This window comes from Aedes albopictus, chromosome 2, assembly GCF_035046485.1.
Source record: "Aedes albopictus strain Foshan chromosome 2, AalbF5, whole genome shotgun sequence".
Taxonomy (NCBI): domain Eukaryota; kingdom Metazoa; phylum Arthropoda; class Insecta; order Diptera; family Culicidae; genus Aedes; species Aedes albopictus.
In genome coordinates, this window is record NC_085137.1 from 212841066 (window position 1) to 212864877 (window position 23812).

The window sequence follows — 23812 nt, forward strand, 5'->3', positions numbered from 1 at the left end:
AAAACCATCGAGATAGGGAACGATATCGAGATATAGAACATCGACAAGTGGAGAGTCGACTGTATAGGGTATTGATTCCCTTATTAAGCATGTGGCTCCCATTTTCATCATACGAAAAACAAAGAAAGCGCTGTTTGTTTTGTTTCTTATTTTTGTATTTTTTGTTAGAAGTGAGCACCCATGATTACAAAAAGAACGGATTCAATCGGTGCCGTAATCGCTTGTTTTCGAATAGGATTAATATGGGAGCGTGAGATTACTGATGGCACCCATCCCCTAAACAGATATATTTTTAGACGTTCTGTCATACTGTTTTAGATACGATTAAATTAGAAATACATTTTTAAGCAGCCCTTTAAAAAGTTAGTGTTTCGGGCATTCTGTACCATTCTTCCCTCCATAGTCAGCTACCACGAGTTTTCTGCGTTTTGTTCCCCTTCTTTTCTGCCAATAAACATACCCTAATGAGTAAATTGATGGAAAAGTTTCGTTCTCGATGTGTCATCCTCTGACTGTGATTCATCGATTGCCAAATGTCAGCCCCAGCACCAGGACTAAACCGATTTACACAGGATAACACGGGTACTTACCGTTCGCTTCCTTGGCATTGGTGAGGACAGACGCTGGAACAGCACCGACGGCCACCACTACCACACCAAGCACCAGCAACGGCAGGGTGAATCCGGGACCACCACTCGTGCCCCGCACTACCCGCCGTTGATGGCCCGGTGGCAACACTGTGTAGTAGATGCTGGGTTTCATTTTCACTGAACGCGTGAGGAGTCAATTTCGTTCTTGATAATTTTCCACTTCACCCTGCGGTTGAAAGGTAAACGAAGGTTGAAATATGATTAGTTGTTGTAGACCAGTTGCGATGTTGAGATATATTGGTGCTTCTGTTCTATGTTGAGTACACATGGGATGACGAACAACACACATCAACTATTTTTAGGGGTCCATATGGAAGAGCACGTGTTGGAAAGGTGGAAACGGTTGATGCAAAGTTTCCACATATATGATGTTGTAACATGACTGTTCGTACTAGTATTCAAAAGTGGAAGTTCGATACAAATGTGAAAATGTTGCGAGTTTTCTTTGTCAATAATAGGTCATAGCATTCATGTATCATGATATGGAAGGGGAAAATATATATGTAATATCGAAAGTACACCATGTCCAATAAGTACTCATACAAAATACAAATTAAGAAAATATATTATTATTTCATATCTGTGATTCATATTTTCTAATTGAATGCCTTGAATGAATTTGTTTTTATAAGCCTAGCAGTACACTTCCGTTATCTGATATCCGTTTGCTCCGGCACACAAGAAAAGTGATCGAAAAGTTTTTCGTTCTACGGTAGCAAAATAGACTCTATAATTTGATAATAGAATTGATATATAAATTACCAAAGGAATTCTTATAGAAACTGTCGCAGAAAAAAATCTGAACAAATTTTCGAAAAACTGCGAGAAATTCCCAATAGAGGAAGTTTCCAGAATTTGCCAAGAAATTTTCAAAGATGAGAGTTGCAGAACGAATTCCTAAAGGAAAATTAGAAAAAAAAATCTAATGGATTTGCAAAAAAAAAAAACAATGAAAATTTCCGCAAGCATTTACAAAGAAATTCGTGAAGGACCTCTTAATGAAGAACATTCTGAAGGAATTTTGGAAAGGATTCCCAAAAGAATTATTCGAGGAATTTAAAAGTAATTTCCGCAAGGTTTTTCAAACACAATACCAGACAATTTCCTAAAAAGGCTTTCTGAAGGACTTGTCAAAGGAACAACTGAAGGCATTTCCGAATGAATTTTTAATACTATTTATAAAGGAATCGCAAAAAATACTAGAAGGAATACTAAAGAAATTCTAAAAAAAAACTTCAGTGATTTTGCCTGATATTTTTTTTAAATTAATTGTGGATGGAATTCCCAAACGAAGCTCCGAAACTAGTTCCAAACAAATTTCCGAGGACATTCTCAAAGAAACGGCTGCAAACATTTTCAAAAGTAATACTGAAGAATTCACGAAGAAATCGTCTAAAGCATTGCAGAAGGAATTCATAGAAGAATTTTATGAATTTCTTCTGCAAACATTTTTTAAAGGGAATACCGAAATAAATTAGAAAATTTAGTAATTTTCAAAGGATTTACGGTAAATATGATTGAAATAATTGATTAGGTCGTTCCCAAAAAATTGCCAAGAATATTCTGACAAATTTGCAAAGGAATTTACGATGGGATTGCTAGGAAAAAACCAAAAATAAAATGGCCAAAACAATTGCGAAGAAAATTACTAAAAAAACTGCTCAAGCAACTAAAAAATGCTTGAGAAACTCCCAAAATGATTGATAAACAACTCCCGTTAAAATTTCCGAAGCGTTGGCTGATGAAATTGCAAAAAATGCCAATTTTACTGGAATTGCCCGAGTAGTTTTCAAATGAATTACATGATTTTTATTAAATAATGCGCCGAAAGATTATTTGAAGAAATGTCAAAAGAAATTTCCGAAGGCGATCAAAAGGAAATGCCAAAGTCATTGCCATTTAAATTAAAAATTGAAATCGCAAAACAACAAATTGCCGAAAAAAATACAAGGGAATTACTGGAAAACAGGAATTTCTGAAAAAAAATACTCAAAACATTTTGAAAGCGAGAGCTCTTATGAGAATTCTTCCAAAAATCTTTCGGAAAATTGTTTGAGTATTCGGCCCAAAAGTTCGTCATAGATTTTTTAAAAAAATCTTTCATGGATTTATTTGGAAGTTTTCTTCAGGGATTTGTTTAGAAATTCCTCCTATTCTACAATTTTGACAAAGAATTCTTTCAAAGCATCTTACATGATGTACTTCTAATTCCTCATTTTTTCCAAAAAAAAGTATCCATGAGTTTGAGCAGAAATTCCTCCATGTTTTTTTTTTAATGTTCGTTAAAAGAATCGTTCATAAATTTCTTTAGACATGTATCCAGACATTTCTCCAGAAATTTCTTTGATAAAAGCGATACCATTAGAAACTATATCAGTTTTTTTCCCTTTTTTTTTTTTGAAATTCTTCCAAGGAATTTCCTTCAGAAGTTTCACAAAAAGTTGTGTGTAAGAGAGTTGTGTATGAGTTTTTGCAAAAACTCTTCCAAGGATTTCTTTAGAAAATCCTATTTTGTTTTGAAGGAAGTGTTTCAACTTATACTTAACCCTCGAGCGATCGCGCTGTTGTATTTTGTACAACACGTTGAAAAAATCTCGCATTTTGTACTTAGCATTAGTGTGGTGCTGACGCAGGTAGTCGACCGCGCGAGTTACGGAAGGTTAACTTACAATAATTACAAAATTCAAAATATAAATAATAACACAAGTTAACAAAATAAAACGAAAGCCGTGAACTTCTGTCAAAGACCAAAACTTTAGAAACACAATTTAATGCTGATTCCGAAACCGACCTTCAAAAAATTTTAAGTAGAACAGTTTTTGAGTTTTAGCTCAATATCGAGTTTTGCAACTTTGCAAAATATGTAATTTACTAAAATACAAATATATTGCGTTTTGTTCAACCAATTTTAAATCTTTTTCCATAAATTAAAAGCTGAATACAATAACATTCGATCATCTGAATACAGGTTTTGCATCAGATTGATGAAATTCAAGATAATGACGAGTTTTAGGAACGATCTTCTTAAATTTTAGCAAAATTTCCAAAATGTTTTGAAGAAATGTATTTTTTTTTTCAATAAGAAAAAAGCAACCTAAAAATTCTTTCTCAACGTTTATTTGACATATCATATGTAGGCGAGTTACAGTAAAAAATTCACTCAATCGGAACATTGATTACGGAGAATGAGATGTGTGAGGTGAGCGACTTTGCTTAAAAATAGAAGAAAAATCGATTTCAAATCATCAACCTTGTATGGAAAGTCGAAAAAAAATCCGCTCTACTGTATTTTTTTTTCCATCGCGTTTTCGAACTCAGGGCATGATTCTACACCAAAAACGATCATCAGCTTACCGAGTTCAAAAATGCTGTAAACTAGTGTAATTGATCCGTTTCTACTAAAATTTCAGGAAAATAATTTTTTTACGAACTCCTTGAGAAATTCTTGAAAATGCCACATGAAGCGAATTCTCTGACAATTACATATTGCAATCATTGATTTAATAATCGAATTCTAGACGAACGCCGGACATTATCTAGGGTTTATTTGATCCCACAAATTCTATTTATCCTAGAGTCGTAAACAGCTTTAGAAACCTGCCGGACTTCCTGCAGTAATCATATACTTCACCAAATCTGGCATTATTGGTTTGCTTAAGAACGACAATCAAAAATTCCATTCGGATTTTGCTAGAAGTAGTCAGTGATTTTCCTAGAAATTGCTTCTAAAAATCTTTCAGGAGTAATCTTTCCAGCCGTTCCGTCAGAAGATCATAGAGTGTTTTTTTTGTTATTGCCTATTAGTTTCGCAAATGAGTTTTCCAAGAGACTGCTGGAATTTTAAAAATAAATGTTCCTTCAACTTTTTTCTATCAATATTCCATAGATTCTTACAACAAATCTTATACTCGTAGTGTTTTTTTTTTTAGGAATTCCGACCCTCCTCTTTTTTATCTGTATTAACGAGATTTTTAGCTCTAGGCTAGTTCATCTCGGGACCCGCGCTTTACTTTCCTTTCGAAGAAAGAACTCACACTTTGCGAGTTTTGTCGGGAGTGGGAATCGATCCCAAGTCCTCGACGTGATAGTCAAGTGTTCTAACCATCACACCAGGTCTGCTTCACTACCCTCCTCTTTATTTTTAGTAAATTTGTTCTAAACTTTTTTTAAATTTCTGAGTACTGTATTAAGTGTAAGTTTTGAAAAAGTTAGTTCTCTTAAATTTTCCTGGAAAGATTACATTCAATTTTCACTGTAAACTATGACATTTTAGAATCGGGAAAATTTTCAGAAAAACTACCGGGAAACCCGGGAGATACTTGGAAATTATATTTGCGATCTGAGTGGCCACCCTGACTAGTGCTATGAACGGCCGCTAATAATACAGCCAAACATTCAACTCAATTTTTCAATACAAATCATCAAACTTCTTCAGCGCATATAGCAATAAATTATCTTAAAAAATCTCCTTAATATTTTTTATCTATTTCACAACAGCTCCCATAATACAGGTATGTTCCGTTTTTGTCACTATTCGTTTTTATCACTATCCGTTTTTGTCACTATCCGATTTCGTCAACATTTCATTCCGTTTTTGTTCTACACCAATGTAGTTGGTTGAAGATTTTCCAAAAACCGTTCAGTCAGAGTGGACTAAGTACAATCAATTACTTAGCAATTTCTCGGTTTCAGCTTTATTTTATGTTTTTTCGCGATCAATACTGAGCGATGCTGCGATGAATAGTTATTAAGATTTATCGCAAAAAATCAAGATCATTTGTTGAAAAACTCAAAACTTATAGACTTGCAAACTTTAAAGTCGTTTTTCTAGAAATTAAGTAAAAGACACATGGTCCTCTCTGACTTAACGCCGACCACATAAGTAGCTAATCATGATAATGATTGGGATGTGCATGTAAAACCACCAAAAGACGGATTCGATTATCCGGCAATAGGAAAAAAATCACCATGGATAATCGAACATTTTTTTTATTTCATTAGCCTATTGTGTTAGGGCACAATGGGTGTCCCTTCCAGGGATTCCTCCAGGATGTCCATCTGGGTATTCCTCCAAGAACTTCCTTCTGAAGATCCTTCTTCTCCTTTCTTCTTCTTTTTCTTCTTCTTTACGGCTCTACCAACTACCAACTAAAACTTGGCCTGCCTCTTCAAGTGTTCTTCGAGAACTGAAACAAACAGTTTAGGGCTTTCTTTGCCTGTCCAAGACATTTTAAGTGAAATAAATTTAACGTGATTTTTTACACGATTTTCTTGAAATTTTGCGATGTGCTGAATTCTTCTCTCCTGGTCGCTATTTCTTTCCGACGGGGCTCAAGTTTCTACCAGAGATACCTCTTGTCATCCTTGATACCCTGTCCAAATTTTCCAGTCCAAAACAGCTATAATCACTAGTCTAACTGGAAATTCCTATAGAATTTTATCCGAGATTTCATCTTTCGTTTGCTCCAAAAATGTAATCTTGGTTTTTTCAGTCATTCCACAGATAACAGATGTTTATGCTAGTACACAGTTTTCGCAGAATCCTGTGTAAATGTTCAAAACGATATACGTTGGCTCACTACCGCCATCTACTCAACTTATTGCGACATTATAGAGAATTTGAATGCAAGAATAGTTCAATGTTCCAGTTTCATTCAAGACCGAATACAATCTTGAGTGTAAAATTGCGTAGTGCATGCAATCTTGAAGGCGATCACTGACTATCGATCACTGCGCAATCTCTAAATCTGAGAGAGAGGAGACAGCTCACTTACAGCCACGATGTTTACATGTCTTCTTCTTACTTCTTTTTACAAATTTTAGCGCCGCACAATGGTTTGAAAAAATATTATTGGTCAAAAATGAATTGCATATTGAGTTCGCTGCGACAGAGCATGGAAAATAAATGAATTCGTTGCGCTGGTCGTGGGAAACTAATCATAATTATTTTATCTTTTTAAAATACAACAAACGGAGCAAAATTTTGATAAGATCTTTTGGATATTTGGCCACTCCACACCATCAATGTGCGATTTTCAGCTCGGTTCGCGGAGACAGTTTGTGACAGGTCTTTTTTTTTCTAATGGATTTATTTGGGTGGCTCAAATGTTTAATAAAAAACTCTACAGAGCCGAGATTCTTGACGAACAATTTTAAAATTATTCAAAATATAACTAAAAGAAGATCAATAATTTGTCCTCCGGGCACACAACTTCTTCGGACGGGAATGCTCCTTAGATCCTGATCCTTGCCCTGATCCTGTAGATGCGAACTGGGCTCGCCGTTGACTTGCATTGTGTTTGTTCAATGCTTCCCCAAACGCCTTCGCTACTTCGGTCAGTTTTTCCATTGCTTCTTTCCGTCGTACTTCCTTTTCTGTTTCCGTACTGGCCTCGCGTGCAGCGAGCTGCAATTCTTCTCCTTCACTTACTATTTCCGTTGATGTTTCCAGCATGTCGTCTTCCAGGACCTCGATTACTTCTTCCGCCACTTCCGCTGATTCCTGGGCCACCGAAACGGCTTCCTGTCCGGAAACGACCGTCGCATATGTTACTGGCTGTTTACCTTCCTTATTTCCTCCAGTTTTGCTCCGGTTCGTACGCTGAGGACAGCAGCTCTTGCGATGCCCCACACCGTGGCACAAAAAGCACACATCTTTCAACCCATCGTAGAACACTCTACCCTTCCGATTGCCGACATTGATTGTCGGGGGGATTTCATTGTCGATGTCCACATATACACCTCTCACTCCTGTGTACACATGGTCTAGTCCAAGATTTGCAGGAAATTTTTCTCGGATCATCCATTCCACAGTTCCGTAATCGTTGAGAGCCAATGACAGGCATTCGTCACTCGATTCCGGTGGCAGATCGAAGATGCGAACGTAGTGAACATTTCTGCCTGCCATTGTCATTCGCACTTCTACTGAAGCTCCAGAGACATACTCGAACATTTTTGGTTCCACATTTTTCTGCAGTGCCGCTATCATCGCATCCCGAGAAGTGAACTTCACGAACAGCGAACGATCGTTGGACGTTTTGTATGCTGTTTCCATTGTTCGCAAATCCACGCCCAGCCGCTTTAGAAACGTAGCGATTTCAGTCCACGATGGCCGTGGACTAGACGCCGCGAATCGGAATTGAACGGTGTTGACTACCGTATCGTCCATACCGACAATTGAAAAAGTTTCAATTATAATCTCCAATATGCCACCGGTAACGGCGCGGTGTCGTCGATCAGGCAAACAAAGCACACTTTTGGCTACCTACACAGCAGCTGATAGGAACGCTTTTTTTATAACAGAGAGCACATTTGCACTCGACTGCGCTTGTCGGTGGCAGAAGCAAAACTCCTGTGACAGGTCTTCCTTGACATTAAGTAGCACGCAATCGAAGCCAGCTGTCTCCTCTCTCTCAGCTCTAAATGATTGCCACATGAGTCTCAGCTGCTCGTTACATACAAAATGGCTGTTGATCATTTTTACACACATTGCCAATATAAGCATAAACGTCTGTTATCTGTGGTCATTCCTACTAGCGATTTTTGTATTCAGGAAATAATTAAAAAGTTCCTTTAGGTGAATAAGGAGTCAAGTCTTTCAGAAATAAGTTTCTCTAAGAAGGAGGAGTCTAGGATCTTGGAAACGATCTGGGGATTTCTCCAGCAACTCCTGAAGGGTTCCAAGAAGAAACTGGAGATTCTCAAAAAATCCTACAGAAATCCCATCAATTCTGAAAGTATCCCTCGAGGAACAATTGGATGATTTCTTGAAAGACCTTTACAGGATTCCAAGAAAGAATTTCTGAAAGATTCCCACAAGGAACTTCTGGAGGATTCTCAGGAATAACTCCCCGGAGATTTCTATACAAAACATCAGGAGGACTCCATGAAGAAACTTTTGGAGGATTTGAGGAAAGAATTCCTGGAAGATTACTAGATTAAACTTCTGGAAGATTCCCAGAAAACGCAGTAGGAAATCGGTGACAATTATTATTGTTATATTATCAGCATTAACGAGATTTTCAGCCCTGGACTGGTTCATCTTCTAGTCATGGGGAAATAACAAATATGAAAGATAGAATCCTCTCAGAAAAACTCTTGGAACTATTCATTCATAATAAAAGTTCCAGTAGGTGTAGATGTCTCTACTGCGCATAAATATCAAAACAAAGTCAAAATATATCATAAAAGAATCTTTAAAGAATCCAAGAAAGAATCTCTGATGTAATTCTAGAAAATCTTTTGAAAGAATCTCATGAAGAAGTTCTAGAGAAACCCCAGAAAGAACCCCAGAAAGCAATCTTGGAAGAATTCCCGTAGAAAATTTTTAAGTAATGGAGAAACTCCTATATTTCAAAAGGAAAATCTTGGACTCCAATGCAACTCTGGGATGAATTTCAACAGGATGTCTACGTCAGCGAGCTGTTCATAATTCATAAAGATGGTTAATAAATTCCAATTCCTGGTGGAATATTTGAAGGGATCCTCAAAGAACTCCAGAAGAAATTAAAAAAAGACATCTTGGTTGATCCGAGAAGAAATTTCTGAAGAAATCAAAAGGGGCAGAACATCTTTCCTTTAAAAATTCTTAGGTACCGTTCATTAATAACGTACCATTTTGATTATGCTACGAGCCATATTTTAGGTATGGGAAAATAGGCTACGAGGGGGGAGGGGGTGTCAAAAGTCGTCTAAAAATGGTACGACCCCTCATCGAATTCAAAAAGATAAATAAGTTGCATGGTACAAGGTAACCTAGAAACGGCAATGCCAGATGATTTTCTGTATCACTCATTAAGAAATCTGTATCCCATACAAAATTTGGGGAAAAAATCTGTATCCCATACAAATGATAAATCTGTATTCCATACAAACGCAATCTGTACAGATGCTCAAAAATCTGTATAATACATATAAATTTGTATATATGGCATCCCTGCCAAGAAGAGTTCTGGAGGAACTTCTTGGAGAATCCATTATTCTGGAGAAAATACAAGTGATTGCTTAGAAAAATCCTGAAGATTTCCTAAAAGTATCATAGTTGAAACTTTCGTAGGAATCTGTTAAGATGGCAGAGATGAGCCAGCCTAGGGCTGCAAATCTCTTAAATAAAGATAATAATAATAATGTTAAGATGATAATCTTGTTAGGATATCGAAATACTGTACCTGGAGATTCATGTTGAAGGATTCGTCATTGACATAATCGTCATCATTGAAAATTCAAAAGCAGTTTTCTCGTTCAAAACTTAAATTTCCGCAGTGAAAATTTATTCACTGAATTGAGGTTGGAGAATGGAGTGCGTGAACACATTTTCAATGCAAACAATTTTCGAACGAGAAAACCGCTTTCGTATTTTCAATGATGATTATTATGTCGATGATGAATCCTTCAACCTTTCATTCCTGGAAGTATGTCATATTTTAAAACGTCGATCCGGGTACTGAAACTGTAATATGTGTCATTCTTGCGTTCAACGAAAATAAATTTCCAAAAATGTGGTCACAAATGTGGTGAAAACCTTTTGTCGACGTCACAGTCAGAAAACGGTAATTTGAACTGTGCAACCAAGATGTGCTAAGACATCAAAAACAATTAAATTTCAAAATAAACTGCATATTTTTACTTTAGGAATGTGTTCTAACGGGTGGCCACTAAATAACGGGAATGCTTTTAGCAGCTGATTAAAAACAATAGAAGCGTCCATAGAGTAAACATTTTTTAGACAAAACCATCGTCTATCTATCCACAAAGTCAGCGTATTTTTTATTTTGTGTCAACTTACTCTGTTCTGCAGAAAACAACATTGAAACAGGAAGCACTACCAAAACGCCTTGGACGGCTCTACTGATTGCTCAAAACAACCGTAAAAAAAGTTAATAGTAAACCATTATAAAACTAGAACCCGCCCGGTTTTGAATGAATTCCACATTTCGGCATCCAAAAACGGTGCAAAACGGTGAGTCGATAAGGAGAGCGTCCAATATAGCTCTGGTCCTCACAAGTTCCTACCTCATGCTTCCACGGGTCAAACGATGACAAAGACCGCCAGCTAAGAGTTGTGTGCTTAGCTGGTAGCGCAGCCTGGGCACTGTTGTCCTTCTGACTTCAGCTAGATTGAGGAGGTACGATCCGAGTGTCTGTTCACCAAGGAGGTGCGGCTCAAACAGCGTCTGTTCTGGCATCCAGCGGCTGAGTAAGAAACGCTGCACTACGCCCAGCTAGATCCAAGGTGGTAGCCCCATCAGCGTGGTCGTCCCAGTGTTGGTTGGGACGTTAAACAGAACTGGCACGATGGCCCTCCGGCGAGACAGGAGTGTTGGCGTAGGCCCAATAAGCCACCCGTAAAAATCCCCATTGCGAATAACATAGGAGAAAATACGACTCGATACAATCGGCAAAGACCCACGCGACGAAATAAGGACTACGATTGGAAACTTGGAACATGGAATTGCAAGTCACTAGGTTTCGCAGGATGTGACAGGATAATCTACGACGAACTACATCCCCGCAACTTCGACATCGTGGCGTTGCAGGAACTTTGTTGGACTGAACAGAAAGTGTGGAAAAGCGGGCATCGAGCGGCTACCTTCTACCAAAGCTGTGGCACCACCAATGAACTGGGAACAGGATTTATAGTGTTGGGCAAGATGCGACAACGTGTGATCGGGTGGCAGCCGATCAACGCAAGGATGTGCATGTTGAGAGTTAAGGGCCGTTTCTTCAACTACAGCATCATCAACGTCCACTGCCCACACGAAGGGAGACCCGATGACGAGAAAGAAGCGTTCTACGCGCAGTTAGAGCAAACATACGATGGTTGCTCGCCGCGTGACGTGAAAATCGTTGTCGGCGACATGAACGCGCAGGTAGGAAGGGAGGAAATGTACAGACCGGTAATCGGGCGAAACAGCCTGCACGCCGTATCGAATGATAACGGCCAGCGATGCGTAAACTTTGCAGCCTCCCGTGGTATGGTAGTCCGAAGCACCTTCTTTCCCCGCAAAGATATCCACAAAGCCACCTGGAGATCACCCGACCACCAAACAGAAAACCAAATCGACCACGTTCTAATCGACGGTAAATTCTTCTCGGATATAACCAACGTCCGCACATACCGCAGTGCGAATATAGATTCGGATCACTACTTAGTCGCTGTATGCATGCGCTCAAAACTTTCGACAGTTATCACCACGCGTCGAAGTCGAACGCCGCGGCTCAACATCGAGCAACTTCGTAACGTAGAAGTGGCTCAAGACTACGCGCAGCAGTTAGCAGTGGCCCTACCAACGGAAGAGCAGCTTGGCGCAGCTACACTTGAAGATGGCTGGAGGGACATCCGATCCGCCATAGGCAGTACCTCGGCTACAGCACTAGGCTTCGCGACTCCGAATCACAGAAACGACTGGTACGACGGCGAATGTGAACAGTTGAAAAACGAGAAGAATGCAGCATGGGCGAGAATGCTGCAACACCGTACGAGAGCGAATGAGGCACGTTACAAACAGGCGCGGAACAGGCAGAACTCAGTCTTCCGGATGAAGAAGCGCCAGCAGGAAGAACGAGATCGCGAAGCGATGGAAGAGCTGTACCGCGCTAAGGACACACGAAAGTTCTACGAGAAGCTGAACCGCTCGCGCAGAGGCTTTGTGCCACAAGCCGACATGTGCCGAGATAATCACGGGAATATTCTCACGAGCGAGCGTGAGGTGGTCGAGAGGTGGCGGCAGCATTACGATGAGCACCTCAATGGCGACGTTGCAAGTACCGAAGGTGGCGTGGTAACAGATCTAGGAGTATGTGCACAGGACGAAAGACTTCCGGCCCCTGACCTTCAAGAGATTGAGGAGGAGGTTAGCCGGTTGAAAAACAACAAAGCCGCTGGAGCAGATCAACTACCAAGCGAGCTTCTAAAATACGGTGGAGAAGCACTGGTGAGAGCACTACACTGGGTCATTACCAAGATTTGGGAGGAGGAAGTATTACCGGAGGAATGGATGGAAGGTATCGTGTGTCCCATCTACAAAAAGGGCGACAAGTTGGATTGCGGAAACTACCGCGCGATCACACTACTGAGCGCTGCCTACAAGATACTCTCTCAAATTTTATGCCGCCGTCTATCACCGATTGCAAGAGAGTTCGTGGGGCAATATCAGGCTGGATTCATGGGTGAACGCGCTACAACGGACCAGATGTTCGTCATCCGCCAGGTGTTGCAGAAATGCCGCGAATACAACGTGCCCACACATCACTTGTTCATCGATTTCAAATCGGCGTATGATACAATCGATCGAGAACAGCTATGGCAGATTATGCACGAATACGGATTCCCGGATAAACTGATACGGTTGATCAAGGCGACGATGGATCGAGTGATGTGCGTAGTTCGAGTATCAGGGACACTCTCGAGTCCCTTCGAATCTCGCAGAGGGTTACGGCAAGGTGATGGTCTTTCGTGCTTGCTGTTCAACATTGCTTTGGAGGGTGTAATAAGAAGAGCGGGGATAAACACGAGTGGGACGATTTTCACGAAGTCCGTTCAGCTGCTTGGTTTCGCCGATGATATTGATATTATTGCTCGTAAATTTGAGACGATGGCGGAAACGTACATCCGACTAAAGAGGGAAGCCAGGCGAATCGGATTAGTCATTAATGTGTCGAAGACAAAGTACATGATGGCAAAGGGCTCCAGGGAGGAATCACCGCGCCCGCCACCCCGAATTCATATCGACGGTGATGAAATCGAGGCGGTTGAAGAATTCGTGTACTTGGGCTCACTGGTGACCGACGACAACGACACCAGCAGAGAAATTCAGAGGCGCATTGTGGCAGGAAATCGTGCCTACTTTGGACTCCGCAGAACTCTACGATCGAATAAAGTTCGCCGTAACACGAAGTTAACCATCTACAAAACGTTGATTAGACCGGTCGTCCTCTATGGGCACGAAACATGGACCCTACGTGCAGAGGACCAACGCGCCCTTGGAGTTTTCGAACGGAAGGTGTTGCGTACCATCTACGGTGGAGTGCAGATGGAAGACGGGACTTGGAGAAGGCGAATGAACCACGAGCTGCATCAGCTGCTGAGAGAACCAACCATCGTCCATACCGCGAAAATCGGGAGGCTACGGTGGGCGGGTCACGTCATCAGGATGTCGGATAGCAACCCGACTAAAATGGTTCTCGAGAGTCATCCGACCGGTACAAGAAGACGTGGAGCGCAGCGAGCTAGGTGGGTCGACCAAGTGGAGGACGATCTGCGGACCCTACGCAGAGTGCGGAACTGGAGACAAACAGCCATGGACCGAGTGGAATGGAGGCGACTACTATGTACAGCAGAGGCCACCCCGGCCTTAGCCTGACCGGTAAGGTAAGTACATTTCGGCATCCCAAGAAACAGATCCTGAAGGAAATAGAGGAAAACTAGCAAAACCAATAAGCATGATATCATTTCACATAATAAAATCTTCTTTTGTGACATGGGCTGGATAAATCAATAGAATGCCTTGTTAAATAACAAATATTTACATCAAATCACATTTACACATTGAACAACATGTAAATGGTTCGTTATAAAAAAAAATAGCACAAAAAAAGTTCAACAATGAACCGCAGTGCACAAATTACATCGACACGTTTTGGTGATACAGAAAAATAACATTTTTTGGAAATTTCTATAAATGTCATTTACGGGAAAAGGCTACAACCAAAGCAAAAAAAAAAACAAGTCAGTATCCCCATTTTTTCTTTTTACTGTTTGAGTGTGTAGATGCTAAAGGTAGCTGAGAAACCATTTATTTTGACCAACGATTTCACAGACGCAGGAAATGCGTGAAAGTAAACTCTGAAAAGTCGTACAAAGCAGTTGCTCCAACATCACTGCAAAAAAAAAACTGTACAAATTACTACGTTCAACTTTCTTTAATTTTATATTTTCCATGGACGTACATTGTTAAACCTTTATGATAGTTAAATTCAGATTGCCATTTTTAAAGATCATATATTTTTAAGAGCACATTCAAAGCATTCCCGTATTTAGTGACCACCCGTGACCACAGTAAATCTTCCAATTCATATAAAAATGTTGCAAAATATTTTATCAAAGAAAATTATTCCGTTTTTGTCAACTGAAAATCGCGGACCGTGTTGATAAAAACGAAACATACCTGTAAATCATTATCATTTCACTATCCAAAATTTTCTCGAAATTTCCCAAATTTATTGAGAAGTGACATAATAAAGGACCACATGAATTTTTGAAAAAAAAAAGAATCCCTCAGTAATTCTTTTTAAACTAAATGAACTCCTCTTGGAATATAAACATCATTGGAAGAAAATCAAGGAATTCCGAAAGAAAATGCATCCTAGAGCTCCACCTGCAACCATTTGCAATCCTGAAATGCGTCAAGGTTTACACTAGTTTAAAAAATAAAACGAAAATCGTGAACTTCTGTCAACGACTAAAATTTCTGAAGCACAATTTACCGCTGATTTTGAAACCGTGCAGGACAGTTTTTGAGTTTTAGCTCAACGTTGAGTTTTACAACTTTTCAAAATATGGAATTAAAAAAAAAAATCAAATATCTTGTGTTTTGTTCAACCAATTTTAAACCTTTTTCCATAAATTAAAAGCTAAATATAATACCAATTGGCGTAGCTAGGATTTTTTCCTGGAGGGGGCCTGACTTGAGATAAATTTTAAGCGGGATGGGCGCCCGATATGTGCATTTGCAAATCGGTATTGTAGTTTTGAGTTATCAAAATTAATGTTATAGATTTGTTCATAGTTTCGTAAACTATACGAGTACAAACAATTCCTCCAAGATTTTGCTTCAAGGTTGCTTCAGTGATTCCATCATGGCTTCTTCCAGATATTCAATCAAAAATTCATCTAGGGATTCCACTAGACATTTTTCTCGGGGATTGGTCCTGGGATATCTTTAGAGGTTCCTCCAGTAATTGTTCCAGTGCTTTTTCGAGGTTTCCTTCAGGAATTTCTCCAGAGATCTTTTAAGGTATTCTGCAGGTATTCAGAGATTTCTACAGGGATTTCTCCATATATGCCTTCCAGAATTTCACTAGAAATTGCTCCAATAATTACATCTGGAATGATTCAAAGTATTTCCGCAGGAATGTATTCCTGGAATAATTTTAGAAAATTTTACTTAGAGATTATTAAAAAATACTCCAAGAATTGCTTGAAAAATTTGCACAAAAAACCTTTAGGGATCCTAGTATTCCTTCGACAATTACTGCAGACATTGATTTCTTCAATTGTTTTTATCCAGGAATATTCCTACAAACATTCTTCCAGGTATTCGCTAAGAAAGCTCTCCTGAGATTCCATAAAGAGTTCCTCATGGGGTTGCTTCTGGGACGCCTCATCGAGTTTCTTCAGAAATTACTTCAAGAGTTCCTTCAGGGATTCACCGGAAATTTCTTCTGTTATTCTTTCAAAAACGAATTCCGGGCTTATTTCAAAAATTCCTTCAAGAACTCTTGTTGGGATTTCTTCAGAAACTCCTCCAGGAATTAATCCAGGATTTAAGGATTTCCTCAGGAATTTCAGCGGTTTTTTCAGTATTTCCCCTGAGAATTCTTCAGAAACTCCTCCAGGAATTTCCTCAGAAATCGAACTTTGTATTTCATCAGGAATTAATCTTGAGATTTTTTTTTATCTGTATTAACGAGATTTTTAGCCCTGGGCTAGTTCATCTCGGGACCCACGCTTCACTTCCCTTCCGAAGGAAGTACTCGCATTTTGCGAGTTTGTCGGGAGTGGGATTCGATCCCAGGTCCTCGGCGTGATAGTCAAGTGTTCTAACCATCACACCAGATCCGCTCCACATCTTGAGATTCCTCCAGGAACTCATCAAGGGATTCCTTTGGAAATTCCTCCCGGATTTTTTTTTTCATGAATTATTCCAGGTATTCCTCCTGGCATTTCTCTAGGATTTCATTCAGGCATTTCTCCAGGGACTCCTGCAAGAGTTCTACCAAGAATTTCTCCAGGAATTACCCCAGGTATTTCCTCAGGAATTCCCCGGGAATTTATTCAAGAATGGATCCAGGAATTCTTCCATGAATTTCTCCGAAAATTCTTCCAGGGTTTCCTCCAAGAACTAATCCAGGAATTTCTTCTCTAGGGTTTTCACTACACATTCCTCCAGGATTTATTTCAAGGATCCCTCCAGAAACTCCACCAATGATTCCTGCAGTAATTCCTCCAGAAAATCCTTCTGGAATTCCTCCCGGAATTCCTCTGGAAATTCCTCCTGGAACTCCACCAGAAATTCCTTTCTGAATTCCTCTAAAAATTTCTCCAGGACTTTCTTCAGAAATTTCTCCATGAATTCCGCCCAGAATTCCTCTAGAGATTCTTCCAGGCAAGGATGGGAACACTCACTTGCAGAGAGTTACACTCACTTGATGTTTTCTCAACTCAGAAGCGTGCAATCAAGAAATGATGTATGGACGACTTTTGCCTTGTGGTTTTGTCTAAAAGTTTGCCGAATAGAGTAAGGATCGCACACGCATACCGAAATCGTGAAGGAGCTGGGAAGGCAACTCTTCACGAGGTGAATGTAAATTACACTCACCTCGTGGAGAGTCGCTTTCACCGCTCTGTCACGACTTTGATATGCGTGTGCGGCACCTACTCTATTCGGCAAACTTTTAGACAAAACCACAAGGCAAAAGTCGTCCATACACCATTTTTTGATTGCAGGCTTCTGAGCAGAGAAAACATCAAGTGAGTGTAACTCTCTGCAAGTGAGTGTTCCCATCCCTGCTTCCAGGAATTCATTCAGGGATTTCCCCTGGAGTTCTTCCATAAATAGTTCCACGGAATTTCTTCAAGATTTCCTATAGAGATTTGTCCAGGAATTCCTCCCAAGGTTCCTCCAGAAATTGTGTCAGGGGTTCCTCCAGGTTTCATTCAAAGAATTACCCCAGGGATTCTTCCAAGTAATTCTCTAGAAATTCCTCTAAGGATGCCTCCAAGAGGTTTTTTAACAATTACCCCAAGAATCCCTTCAGAAAATCCTCCAGGAATTGATCCAGGAACTCCCATAGGAATTCCTTCAGAAATTACTACCACAATTCCTCCAGGAATTCCTCCTGGAATTCCTCCTGGAATTCCTCCTGGAATTCCTCCAAAAAATCCTCTGGGAATTTCTCTAGAAATTTCACTTGGAATTTCTTCAGAAATTTCTCTTGGAATGTCTTCAGAAATTTCTCTTGGAATTTCTTCAGAAATTCCTCCAGTTATTGCTTCCAGAATATCTCTCGAGATTCCTCCATAAATTCATTAACGAATTCCTCCAGGAATTCTTCCAGGGATAGTTCCACGGAATTTCCCCAAAAATTCCATTACATATTTATCTAATAATTTTTCCTTGGATTCCGCAAGGGATTTGTTCAGAACTTCCTGCAGCAATTTGTCCATAACTTTCCGGGCATTCCTCCTGAGGTTCCACCAGAAATTGCTTCAGGGATTCCTCCAGGGGTTTTTCCAATAATTTTCCCAGGGATTCTTCCAAGAATTTCTCTAGAAATTTCTCTAAGGATTCCTTTAGGAATTTTCAAGAGGTTTCTTCAGAAATTTCTCCTGGGAGTTTCTCCATGGACTCATCCCGGGATTTCTCTAGGAATTCATCTAGAGATTTCTTCGGGAGTCCTTCTAGAGGTCCCTCCCTGAATTCTTCTAAAAACTCCACCAGGAATTCATCTAGGAATTTATCCAGAGATTGCTCCAGGCATTAGTCCAGGAATTTCTCCAGGGATTCTTCAAGGACTTCAGGGTTTCCTCTAGGGATTTTTTAAGGAATTTTTTGAGTGATTCCTCCAGGAATTGATACAGGCGTGTTTCCAGGAATATATCCTGGAGTTTCTCCAGGCATTCCTCCAGAAGTTCCTCCAAAGATTTCTATAGGGATTTCACCAGGCATTCCTCCAGGATTCCTTCAGAAATTACCAGCGCAATTTCTCCAAGAATTTATCTAGAAAATTCTCCAGGGATTCATTAAGAAATTCCCCCAAGAATTCCTTCCGGAGTTAATCCAAGAGTTATTCCCATTATTCTTCCTGGGATTCCTGCATGAATTCCTCCTGAGATTTCTCTAGAAAGTCCTTCAAATATTGTTTCAGAAATCCTCCAGGAAATCCTCAAGGGATTCTTTTAAAAATTTCCTCAGAAATTGTTACCAGAATTTATTCAAGAATTGTTCTAGGTATTCCTCCTGGGATTCTTCCAGGATTTTATCCAGGCATTTCTCTAGGGACTCCTACCACGAATTTCACCAGGAATAACCCCAGGTATTTCTTTAGGAATACCTCCGCGAATTTATTCAGGAATGGATCCAGGAATTCCTCCAGGAATTTCTTCGGAAATTCGTACAGCAATTCCTCCAGGAATTCTTCCAGAAATTCCTCCAGAAATCCTTCCAGGGTTTCCTCCAATAATTAATCCAAGATTCTCCACGGTTTCCTCTACACATTCCTCCAGACATTATTTCATGGATTCCTCCAGAAATTCTACCGATGATTCCTCCAGTAATTCTTCCAGAAATTCTTTCTGAAATTGTTCCTGTAATTCCTCCAGAAATGCCTCTGGAAATTTCTCCTGGAACTCCACCAGAAATTCCTCTCAGAATTCCTCTAGGAATTTCTCTAGGAATTTCTTCAGAAATTTCTCCATGGATTCCTTCCAGAGTTCCTCTAGAGATTCTTCCAGAAATTCATTGAAGGATTCCTCAAAGAATTGGATAAGGGATTCCACCTGGAATTCTTCCATGAATAGTCCCATGGAATTTCCCCAAGATTTCCTATAGACATTTATCCAGGAATTCCTGTTGGGATTCCGCCTGAAACTTGTCCGGAAGTTCCTCCAGGAATTCCTCCTGAGGTTTCTCCAGGGTGCTTTCCACGAATTCCCCCTGGGATTCCTCCAAGAATTTCTGTAGAAATTTCTCTATGAATTATACCAAAAATTCCTCCAGGGGTTCCTGCATGAATTCCACGTGAGCTTCCTCTAGGAATTTATTCAGGAATCCTCCAATAAATCCTCCAATAGTTCCTTCAGAAATTCCCCCAGAAATTTCTCTGGGAATTTATCCAGAAATTATAACAGGTATTCCTCCAGGATTTCACCCAGACATTTTTCCAGGGACTCCTTCACGAATTCCACCAAGATTTACCCCAGGTATTTCTTCAGAAATTCCTACAGGAATTTCTTCAGAGATTGATCCAGGAACCCCTCCAGGAATTTCTTCGGAAATTCCTACAGCATTCCTCCAGGAATTTCTGCAGGGAATCCTTCAGAGATTGCTGCAGATATTCTTTCCGGAGATTCTTCAGGAAATTCTATAGGTTTTTTTTTTCTAGGGATTCCTCCGGAAATACTTGCAGGTTTCCTCCAGGAATTAATCCATGAATTTGAACTCCAGGGATTCCTCTAGAAATCCATCCAGGAGTTATTTCACGGATTCCTCCAGAAATTCCACCAGGAATATACCAGAAATGCTTTCAGGGATTCCTCTAAGGATTCTTCCGTGAGATTCCTCCAGTAATTCCCCCAGAAATTCCTCTGGGAATTCTTCTAGAAATTTATCTTGGAATTTCATCAGAAGTTTCTCTAATGCTCAAGGCATTACTCCAGGAACTTCTCAAGGGATGCCTCCTTCAAAAATTTCTCCATTAACTTCTCCAGGCATTCCGCCAGGAATTTGACCAGAAAATTCTCCAGGATTTCCTCCAGAAATACAACTGAGAATAGCTGAGAAAATTTGCTTATGATTTCACAAAAAAATGTGCCTACGATGTTTCATTCTTGAGTTATGATTTTTCAAAGTAGGTGGTGTCTGTGGAAAATGTTTGTTTTCCACTGGAGTTTTCCGGAAAATTAGGCGACCCTGATTTTTTCAATTTAGTTTTTGTTCATATATGATCCTAACCTATGAAAAAAAATCATCAAACTTCAGAACCTTCATACCAATTTGTAAGAAAGTAAAAAAATCCCCAAATGTTCCAGGCATTAGTCCAGAAACTTTTCCAGGGATTCCGCATGGAATTTGTCCAGAAGGTTCTCCAGGATTTCCTCCAGAAATACATCTAGGAATTCCTCCTGTGGTTTCTCGAAGAATTCGTCCAGGAATTCCTCCAGGAATGCGTTCAGAAATTCCTCCGAGGATTCATCTAAATTTTTTTTCTAGTAATTTCTACAAGGATTTCTGATGCAGATTCGTCAGATTTTTTTCTTGAAATTCCTTGCATAATTGCTCTATGGATTCCTCCAGGAATTCATCCAGGGATTCCACCAGATATACTTTCAGAAATTTCTCCAGGGATTCCTGCAGGTATTGCTCCGAGAATTCCTGTAATGGTTTCTTCCGAAATTTCTCTCGGAATTTTACAAAAACTTATTCAGCGGTTAGTTAAAAAAATTCAGTAATCCGTTCATAATCTTTTTCAGGGATTCATCCCAGGGTTGTTTTTAAGATTACTTGTAGATTTTTTGAATAATTTGAAGGATTTCTAGAGGAATTCCTCCAGCGATTTGTATTGGAATTCTTTTGGATAATTTTAGAGGGACACAGAAGTCTAGAAATTCTCCAAGAAGTCATCCAGGAATTATTTCACAATTATCTCCGAGAAATCTTTAAGAAGTCCAATCATGAATACATTCAAGATTACCCATTGCAGCACCAGCTTTTAAATATATTTAAACTTTCTCAATGATCATTTGAATTTGTGCATTGTTTGATAGACGCACAAATACCCCTGGCCCACGAAATAAAAGAAATTAATAGTGACCGACTAGAAACCACCTCCAGCATGGTTTTAATGAATACACTCGCGTTTACGCTTCAGCTACATGGATCATTTCTTATTATGTGACATCTATTCTCACTAGGAATTCAAAAACTTTTGCTGGAATTCCATTGAAAATTCCACCAGATTTTTTTCCCACATGATACTTGAATTCCACAAAGAAGCACTTAACCATATTTTGCAGTAATGCTGCTAAAAAATTCAAAGATTGTTAAAGATCCCCATCAAAGAATTCTTAAAAATATCATTTAGATTTAATTTCTCAGCGATTGAAAAAAGAAGATGTACAAAGCATTACTATTTATATAATTCTGGTTATATAATATTTCCAAAGAAAACTAACTAATTACATAGACCATTTTGAACAATGATCTTGCAAAGAGTGACAAGTTGAGAATGATCTCCAATAACTATCAATTTAAACACATATTATGCCAAATAAACATCTATTATAGATCTATGTTTGTCAACACGACAGTGGTTTTCAGATTTTTCTAATTTTCATATTTAAAGTCATGAAAAATTTCTGGGGGGAGGGGGGCTAGCGAATTCTGGAGGGGGCCTGGCCCCCCAGGCCCCCCCTCTAGCTACGCCAATGCCGTTCGATCATCTGAATGAAGGTTTTGCGTCAGATTGATGAAATGCAAGATATTGACGAATTTTAGGGACGATCTCCTTAAATCTTAGCAAAATTTTCAAAAATATATGAAGAAATGTATTTTTTTTTTTAATAAGAAAAAAAAAACAATTTAAAAATTCTTTCTCATTATTTATTTGACATATCATATGTAGGCGAGCTGCAGTAAAAAATTCAGCGAAATCGAAGCATTGATTACGGAGAATGAGATGTGTGAAGTGAGCGACTTTGCTTAAAAGTAGAATAAAAATCGAATTCAAATCATCAACCTTGTATGGGAAGTCGAAAAAAATTCCGCCCTACTTTATTTTTTTTTCTTCGCGTTTTCGAACTCAGGGCATGATTCTACACCAAAAAAGATCATCAGCTTACTGAGTTCAAAAATGCTGTAAACTAGTGTTAGTGGGATTGTCACTACAAATCCCATCATCTATCTCTATAAAAATTTTAGGCAGTTAGATCAGAAAAAAATCTAAAAAATACTTCAAACAAGGAGAATAAGCATTCAATAAGAAAGTCTTCCACGTTTCAAAACCTTTAAAATGGTTTACTCCACAAAACAAGTCTTGTTATACCAATGTACATATGTTACTACTTTTTATATATGTATTTATTATAAAAAAAAACTTATTTTCGGACAACAAATGCTTCTTCGTGAACTCTAAAATATTCGATTCCTCCACATGCATATTTTATGACATCCGCGAGCCACGTGATCATTTTCTAGTATGTACACTAAATTCCTTTCTGCACCAAAACCATTGCTTTTAAAGCATTCTCCTAACTCGATTCTATCAATTTACAACATCAAAGAACTCATGCTTGCACTTGGTGTCATCATGCATTTGGGTGTTTGCGCACGTGGCTTCGGCAATGCCACCCAAATCAACAGGAACCACGTTGGAATCGTATCCAATAGAACACCGAATGTCATCAACCGTTTCCACTTGTTGCACTTGCCCTTGAAAGCCGAAATCATAAAACACTGATATACTCAACATCGAAAGCGAAACCGAAAAGCTATATCCATCCTCACATGTAAGATCACTTTAATTGGGGGCCACACTGAGCTCCCCTCCACCAAACACCAAAAACACAACAATCCAGCAAACTGCTTTCCAAAAGTTCACTACACAAACTGGAGAACACACCGGGTCAGAGGCACAGAACCTCCAGCCCAACCAAGTAGTAATCCCGAACCTTTGAGATAGAGACGGCTCCGGCTTCCGCTGTGGGATGTCAACTGGTGGAAATGCACCGAACAACTGAACCGTTTTCCACAACGCGTTTTCCTTTTCTATATAGCGGCCCGACCATGCTCCTCCGACGACTCCCGGTTCGACTCCGACGCCGCCGGCTCCCTGCACCTAATCGAACCGACCGACCGAGATTAGTAAGTATACCAGAGTATACCTACCGCCGCCACTCATACACATTCAGACGAGAGAGGGCCAACGGGAAACAAAATCAACGGAAGTCCTGTGGAAGCGTCGTTGCGGGACTGGCTTCAGGACTGCATGCAACTAAGCCGTCCTCATCGAAATCGAGTGGACTAACATTGGAAGAAAGTGTCCTCGAAAGAGAAAAAAGAGTCGTCCAACAACTGCCTAGCTATTCAACCAAAAGCAGATTACGCGCGCTTTCCGTTTCGCCGATGTGTGCGTGTGTGGGTGGTGGAAATGATAAAACCAGATGT

The 23812-nt window shown here is 39.7% G+C and overlaps 1 protein-coding gene across 3 annotated transcripts in view; it reads right to left on the reverse strand.

Moving 5' to 3' along the window:
- LOC109622009 (uncharacterized) overlaps positions 1–23472 on the reverse strand; it is a 239144-nt gene extending 215672 nt beyond the window's left edge. For 2 of the 3 annotated variants that reach the window (XM_062851087.1, XM_062851085.1), the window contains exons 1-2: positions 23153–23393; positions 591–816 (exon numbers count right to left, since the gene is read on the reverse strand). In XM_062851087.1, coding sequence (XP_062707071.1) covers positions 591–762 — 172 coding nt within the window. In that variant the 5' untranslated portion in view covers positions 763–816; positions 23153–23393. Of the gene's footprint in view, positions 1–590; positions 817–23152 lie in introns of all 3 variants that reach the window. The other variant, XM_062851086.1, reaches the window with a different exon arrangement.
- Positions 23473–23812: the final 340 nt, after the last annotated feature.